The 7607-nt window shown below is 59.8% G+C and overlaps 1 protein-coding gene across 1 annotated transcript; it reads left to right on the top strand.

Moving 5' to 3' along the window:
• The first annotated feature begins 1529 nt into the window (after positions 1-1529).
• INHBB (inhibin subunit beta B) lies at positions 1530-7116 on the top strand. Its single transcript, XM_086349351.1, has 2 exons — positions 1530-1980; positions 4444-7116. Exons 1-2 carry the CDS (start codon positions 1530-1532, stop codon positions 5217-5219), a joined length of 1227 nt encoding a protein of 408 aa, XP_086205477.1. The 3' UTR covers positions 5220-7116.
• Positions 7117-7607: the final 491 nt, after the last annotated feature.

The raw sequence follows: 7607 nt of genomic DNA, 5'->3' as shown, positions 1-7607 counted from the left end.
AGCCCGTCGGTGCCGCCCGCCGCCCAGCCGGGCGGGGGTCCGGGGCGCCCACGTGGTGAGAAAGTTTAGAGACCGCAGAAGTGGCCCGGTCTTGTGGGGTGGGGAGGGGAGGGGAGCCAGCCGGTTCGCTCCTCCTTCTCGCTAAAGCAGAAGGAAAAGAGCGGAGGGAAGCTGGGGTGGGCGGGGAGCGGGCAGCATCAACCTGAACAGATTCCGCCTCCCCCTCCCCCTGCATCCCCCCCGCAACCCCGGGAAGCGGAGCGGGGAGGCGCGGAAAGTCTCCTCCCGCACGGCCAGGGCGAGATCGCCTCCCCCCCCCCCCTTTTTTTTTTCCTGCCAACCTCTATCACAACGCGCGCGCACATACGGAGATTGTGCGGCTTTTTTTTTCACCCTTGGGAGAAAAAACGAGGAGAGTAAAAGAAGAGGGCAAAGCGAAGAACTCCTCCTCGGCGGGCTCCGCACTCTGCCGCGACCGGGCACAGGGACGCGGCCGCCACCCGCCGCTCTCTCCCGGCCCTGCGGCGTGTGCCGGCGGGAGAGCCAGCAAGGGTACCCTCGCCGGGGACGCGGTGAGACTTTTAGGAGCTCGAACCGACATCGCCGTCGCCGCGCAAGCAGAAAAGACCCGGACGAGGAGGGCCCCGCCGCCGCCTAGCCTGGCGCTCGGAGCTCCGCCGGCCCGCGCAGGCGGGCGGAGGGAGGCAGGCGGCGAGGAGGCGGGCGGAGCAGAGGACCCGCCGGAGCGCGCAGCGGCCGGCCCGCCTGCCCGCCTGCTGGTGGATGCGGCGCCCCGAGAGCCTGGAGACAACTTTGCCTTGTGACGCGCCGCGAGGACTGCAGGGCCCGCGGTCCCGGGCTCCGCGCCGCCTCTGAGCGGGCCCTCGCTCCGCGGCGCTCCCGGCACCGCACTCTCTCCGCTGTCCGCCCGCCAACCCGCGGAGAGGACGACCCGCCCGTCGCCACCTCCCGCGGCCCTTCCTCGGTGGTAGGCGGCGAGGGCGAGGCGCTCAGGTGCGAGCGCGGGGCCCCGCCGCAGCGCCCGCCGCAGCGCCGCGCCAAGCCGCGCCCGGCTCCGCTCTGGGGGCTCGGGCGCCTTCGCTTCCTTCTCGCCCAAGTTGCGTCGACCGGCCCTTTTGCCACCTTCCGAGCCCGGCCGCCAAGCCGCCGCTGCCGCTGCTTTCACTTCACCCGAGCGGGGGCAGCGGGGCCCCGACGCGGAGAGGATGGTGGAAAAGCTGCGGATGCCGAGGCGCCCCGAGACGCCCGTGCGGCAGTAACCCTCCGGCCCCTGCCTCGCCAGGGCGCCTCTCCGGCCTCCCGCGGCCCACGGCGCCCCTTCCCCGCCGCGCGGGAACCCCCGCAGCCCGACCGGGCCCCCTCCCTCTGTGAGCCGGCTGCGGCCCTCCCGGCGGGCGGGCGGAGGCCCGGGCGGGGGCGGGGCGGGGCGGCGCGCCGGGAGCCGTGAGCCGCCCTGCGCTCGGCTCGGCTCGCCTCGCGGCGGGCGCCCTCGTCGCCAGCGGCGCACCATGGACGGGCTGCCCGGTCGGGCGCTGGGGGCCGCCTGCCTTTTGATGCTGGCGGTGGGCTCGCTGGGGCCCGGGGTCTGGGGCTCTCCCACGCCCCCGCCGTTGCCCGCCGCGCCGCAACCGCCCCCGCCGCCGCCCGGAGCCCCCGGCGGCTCGCAGGACACCTGCACGTCGTGCGGCGGCTTCCGGCGGCCGGAGGAGCTGGGCCGGGTAGACGGCGACTTCCTGGAGGCGGTGAAGCGGCACATCTTGAACCGCCTGCAGATGCGGGGCCGGCCCAACATCACACACGCCGTGCCCAAGGCCGCCATGGTCACGGCCCTGCGCAAGCTGCACGCGGGCAAGGTGCGCGAGGACGGCCGGGTGGAGATCCCGCACCTCGACGGCCACGCCAGCCCGGGTGCCGACGGCCAGGAGCGCGTCTCCGAGATCATCAGCTTCGCCGAGACAGGTGGGTCGGTCCCTCGAGCGGCCCTCGCTATCTCCTCCACCCTCTTCTCTTCGCTGACTCTGGCCGCCGCCGCCGCAGCCCGCGCGCCCTGGGGGAAACCCGGACTGCTGGCTCGGCCCTCTCGCCTCCGACCCTGTGCGCTCCGACCGGGTTGCGGTCCTCTTCTCGAAGGCAGCAACCCCTTCCTACTCTCCTATCCCCGCCGAGGAGCGCTCTGTCCTCCACCCCTGCTCTCCGAAACGGGCCCCAGCGCCTTTGGGCGCGCGTCCCCCTCCCGGCGGACGCGTGCGGCCCTGGCTCCGCGGGCACTCGCTTGGTGATTGCTTAATGTTTTTGTTTCCCACGATCGGAGTGTAGGCTTAGCAGTATAGATGGAGATGTGTGTGCTTGTTGATATCCGTGGGCCGGAGGAGTGTGTGTATGTGTGTGTGACTGTGTGTGTGTGTGTGTGTGTGCCTGCGTGAGAGGCCCCTGGGGCCGCTTCCATCGCCGGGCGGCGTGGGCTTGCCAGGATTGCTGAAGCTTCGCTGGGGAGAGCTAGGCAACCTCTCTTCCGATTGTGTGGGCACCGGAATCGGTGGAAGGCAGGCTTCTCAACAGGTCCCATCATTTACGCAGAGAAAGGCTGCAGCTCAGGGGGCAGCCCCGTGCCTCTCGGCTTGCTTGGGAGCTGAGGCAGCTCCCTGGCTTTAGAGCCAGCAGAGTTCCTACTTAACAAAGGGTCGGAGTCCTTTCTGGAATGTTCCTCTGGCCCTATATTGCAATTTTTTTTTACCACTGTCAGAATATAAAAATCAAGCGAGGAAAAACATCTTTCGAACTTTAAAAGAAGGAGAAAAATGTGCTCGCGCTGAAATGCTGCAAGTGCTTTCGGCTCTGCTGTCCTTTTCAGGACTTGAATGAGCCAGGCTGGCTTTTGTGCCTGGAGCTCAGCCCCATTTGTGCAGGGGGACTGCCGAGAAGGTCGCAGGGGGAAGCTCGGGTTTGGGCAGGGCAGGGTGGGCAGGGAGCCTTGGGGGGGTGGTGGAGAGTTGGTGGCAGTTGTGTCCCCAGGCTGCGAATGCCTCCCCCCAACCCCCAAGGCAGCAGGCAGACTGTGCAGGTGCCGCCTGGGGATGAAAAGGGATGAAAAGTTTTGCATGGCCGGGTGTGGAGAAAAGCAGAGACAATCAGGGCTGGTTTGTGCTTAGAAAGAAATGCATTGCCGTTTTAGCTGTCCGACAGAGTCAGGGGAATCTGGACATGCAATTAGAGAGCTTGGATTAAAAGGTGCTTTGGGGCCCAGAGCAGAAATGTGATTCTGGAAGGTCGAGGAGGCCTTTTGGTCCCGGTGGCACAAAATGACAGCGGGGGCTGTTATATTTCTGGTCGGTTCCACGGAGCCAGCTCTTTGACTTATAAATAACAGATTCAGGTCACAGGCAGCTCGTCCAAGACCAGCTTTTAAGGCTGCACTTTCCCCCATTTCAAAGTCAGATGTCAGTGTTATTAGAGGAGCCAGGCGAGGCCTGAGGAGGGGGCTGGGAGGGGGGCAGTGGTAGGAGGTTTGATAAAACCAGCCGAGGCCACACAGTTGGCTTATTTGTTCTTCCTGGAGGAAAAAAAAAAAAAAGTAGGGATCGTCAGAGAGCAGGGTCACTGAAATGTAGGATGAGAAAGGATTCTTCTCTCAGTTGGCATGGCCTCTCTTCTTGTTGAGCTGAATTATTGAGACCACTAATAAACCAATTCTCCTTATCGATGGAGACTTCAAATATGCCATTCACGGAGAGCCAGTGTCTCATGAAAGGGGTGGACTTCAAGTTTCAAGACTGCACGCCCTGTCCCTTGGAAGTACTCGGAAGCAAAGGCTGCACTTTGCAGCCTGCAAAGCACACGTTCCTGTGTCAGAAATCTGAGCAGAGCTGGCTTGTTTGCAGTGGAGGTTCCACTGGGGGTTGGATCAGATCATGCTTAGGTAAACACTGGAAAGAGGCTGTAGGTGGCTCAGCTGGATTTTGCAATGCCCTAAGTTAACCAAAAAAAAAAAAAAAAGAAAGAACCCAAACTCTGCTAAAACAACCCACCCCAAATCCTTAGTGAGATCCTGGTTTTGTTTTTCAGATTTCACAGATACCCATAACAACTTGTTAAGATCTTGGCCTCCTGACAAATTCCTCCGTTGAGCTTTGAGGCCTGACAGCCTGTCTCCAGGGAACCCTGGCCTGGGAGAGGTGAGGCCGGTTTTCTAGGCCCGGACCCTCCGGCTCCAACCTGGTCCGGGCTTCTCAATAGGAAACAATCTTCCCTGCCTCTCCCAGGTTACCGTTGGAGGCCGCGGCCCCAGGAGTGGTATTTCTGGTCAGGACGGTCCTCCAGCTGCTCGGCCAGGGCCCGGTCCAGCGTCATGCGGCAGAATGTGTTTTCTGCAGTGCCTAGTGTTCTCCTTGATCTAACTTGGCCTGGTCTCTCGCTTCTCCGCAGATGGCCTGGCCTCCTCCCGGGTCCGCCTGTACTTCTTCATCTCCAACGAAGGCAACCAGAACCTGTTTGTGGTGCAGGCCAGCCTGTGGCTCTACCTGAAGCTGCTGCCCTACGTCCTGGAGAAGGGCGGCCGGCGGAAGGTGCGGGTCAAGGTGTACTTCCAGGAGCAGGGCCCTGGCGACCGCTGGGCCGCGGTGGAGAAGCGCGTGGACCTCAAGCGCAGCGGCTGGCACACCTTCCCACTCACCGAACCCATCCAGGCCCTGTTCTCGCGGGGCGAGCGGCGTCTCAGCCTGGACGTGCAGTGCGACAGCTGCCGGGAGCTGGCCGTGGTGCCCGTGTTCGTGGACCCGGGCGAGGAGTCGCACCGGCCCTTCGTGGTGGTCCAGGCGCGGCTGGGCGACAGCAGGCACCGCATCCGCAAGCGGGGCCTGGAGTGCGACGGGAGGACCAACCTGTGTTGCCGGCAGCAGTTCTTCATCGACTTCCGCCTCATCGGCTGGAACGACTGGATCATTGCGCCCACCGGCTACTATGGGAACTACTGCGAGGGCAGCTGCCCTGCCTACCTGGCGGGGGTGCCGGGCTCGGCCTCGTCCTTCCACACGGCCGTGGTAAACCAGTACCGCATGCGGGGGCTGAACCCGGGCACCGTGAACTCCTGCTGTATCCCCACCAAGCTCAGCACCATGTCCATGCTCTACTTCGACGACGAGTACAACATCGTCAAGCGGGACGTACCCAACATGATCGTGGAGGAGTGCGGCTGCGCTTGAGGGCGCGGCTCCATTGGGGCATGGGGACGAGGGTGTGGCAAGTGGAGCGCGGTGATGCCCGGGAGGTGCCCGGGGCCAGCCTGAGATCTTTTCTTGCTTCCTCATCCAGCAATCTGTCAAAAACAGAGGGAGAACCCTCCATGGACACGAAGGACTGGACAATGCACACGTAGACGCGCACAGCCAGACGCATCCTGCCACCCACATGGCAGCCTCCGGGATCCCAGCAAGTGTATGCGGTGATAAATAGCAGCTCAGCCACAAATGCCTGTCACTCGGAGAGAATGGGGTGAACAGCCACCGTCCCCCCACGCCCCCCCAGCTGGCCTGGCCACTCTGAATCGCGCCTTCCGAGCACACAGAAAAGCACAAAGACAAGAGACACAGAGGGAGAGAGAGCGAGCGAACCCGGAGCTTGGAGAGGAGCAGCAGATGCGGGGGTAGGGAGCAGGCAGCCTACAGAGGGCCGCGAGTCCCCCTGTGCCTGTGCAAGGCCTCCGGGGTCCCTACATCTCTTGGCTGCAACATGTGGGCTTGCTCCCCTGGCCTGGGATCCTTCCTGCTGTGGGGAGCCGGGCAGCCTGTCCTTTCCCATCCTTGGAGAAGGAGGCCCAAATAGGCTACCACCTGCCAGAGACTGGAGACCATGGAGCTGTGGTAGTGACCATTTGACTGTCGCTTGGGGCCCTGGTGTGACTTCTGTGTGTGTGTGTATTTTGGGGGTGGGGAGGGAGGGAGAGGAGAAGGGTCTTAATTTGATGCTTTAACTGATCACTAGCAGTTGAATGGTCATTCATTCCGGTTGTATAATTGAAAAGGGACTTTTCTACCAGGTCTGACCTTTTAAGTTAAAATCTGAACTGTTCCAAGTGGAACAAAAAAAGTTGCAATCTGTGCCCTTCCCTGGGGAGATTCCTCTAGGACTGGTTAGGGAGGGGTGGAAATGACTCTTAGGCAATGGGAGGGCGAGCTTTTAGAAAGGAGGGAATGGTGGGGTGAAGGCATTCTGGAGATGCTCGGGGGGTGGGGTTGCCCCTTCTGCAGGGGTTGAGGGAGGGGAGCAGTTGAACGGGTCTGGGGAAAAGGGAGAGGCTTTCAGCTGCTTTGCAAAAGTGGCCCATGTGGGCTCTGGCCACCAGGGCCAGCCACGGATGTGGCCCCTACCTGCTCACCCGCCCCCTTCCTAGCACTTGCACACCCGCCTGAACGCACATGATACAACCCTTGCCCATCCGCTTGTATCCAGAAGTGGCCCTTGGCAGAGCATTGAGCTCACCCCAGAGGTCCAAGTGCCATGTGAACTATGCAATTTAAAGGGTTGACCCACACTAGATGTAACTGGACTCGTACGACTCTTTTTATATTTTTTTATACTTGAAATGAAATCCTTTGCTTCTTTTTTAAGCGAATGATTGCTTTTAATGTTTGCACTGATTTAGTTGCATGATTAGTCAGAAACTGCCATTTGAAAAAAGAAGTTATTTTTATAGCAGCGAAAAAAAAATACAGTTAAATGTATTATACATAATTTTGGAACCAAAGAGGCCAACAGATCAGTTTTAATTTTTATTAGATGGTGAGGCCATCTTTATGAGGTGGATGTTCTGAACAATCCCTTGAGTGGCCTGCCAATGTTTCAGGGTATACATGGATTTTGTTTATTCAGTTTGATGTGTCTTTTCTATCCTTACACACCCAGAAGCTAGAGTAAAAACGACAATAGTAGAATGCAGGTGTGTATCCTTAAATCCCCATCTTTATGTTTATTTAATAAAGCTCCCCTTAGGTTCTGTTTCATAATAATTTAAAACCAAACAATTTTTTCCCATAGACTTGCTGTTAAAGTATTTTACATTTGTGTACAGTTGAAGAAAATAAAAGATGGAGTGCCACGGGCTCCCTGCCTTGTGTGATATCTGGGGTGGTGGGCTCCAGGCTGGAGGGGGCAGCTGGGGGGAGGGTGAGTCCAGGTGTCCGACTTTGAAGCCAGTGCCTCCCTGGGCCGCACCCGGCACTCTTTTGAGTCCTTGCCACAAGCTCGGATGTCAGGCAGAGTCTAGGAAAAATGGCAGGAGATCAAAATGAAGGACAATTAGCAAATTCATGAATTACACATTTGTTTACCCTTCTAGTCCCAAGACTAATTATGTTGCACCAGGGCCGAGTGTATTACCATTTGAAAGTGCCAGTGAAGCCCCTGTCCCTGGGAGGAAATGTGAAACCTGAGAGGTTGAAGCCCACCTGACCCCATGCCCATCTCTGTTTATTAATAGAGATGACTGCAACTGGGAAGAGGTTAATATCTTGGAATGGAAGCCAGAAGCAAGGCTTCCATCTATCCTGAGGATGCCAGTTGTCCTTTTGCTGTGGGGATTTTAGCAGGTGGTA

The sequence above is a fragment of the Bos grunniens genome, chromosome 2 (genome assembly GCF_055505025.1).
Source record: "Bos grunniens cultivar Pamir isolate PY7600 chromosome 2, Bosgru_T2T1.0, whole genome shotgun sequence".
Lineage (NCBI taxonomy): Eukaryota > Metazoa > Chordata > Mammalia > Artiodactyla > Bovidae > Bos > Bos grunniens.
Note: the sequence above shows the minus strand (reverse complement) of the source record. Positions and strands in the feature narration are given on the sequence as shown.

Coding starts and splice junctions, on each gene's coding strand:
- INHBB (XM_086349351.1), top strand. CDS start 1,530: ATGGACGGGCTGCCCGGTCGGGCGCTGGGGGCCGCCTGCCTTTTGATG. Junction 1,981..4,443: donor CATCAGCTTCGCCGAGACAG/GTGGGTCGGTCC, acceptor GCTTCTCCGCAG/ATGGCCTGGCCTCCTCCCGG.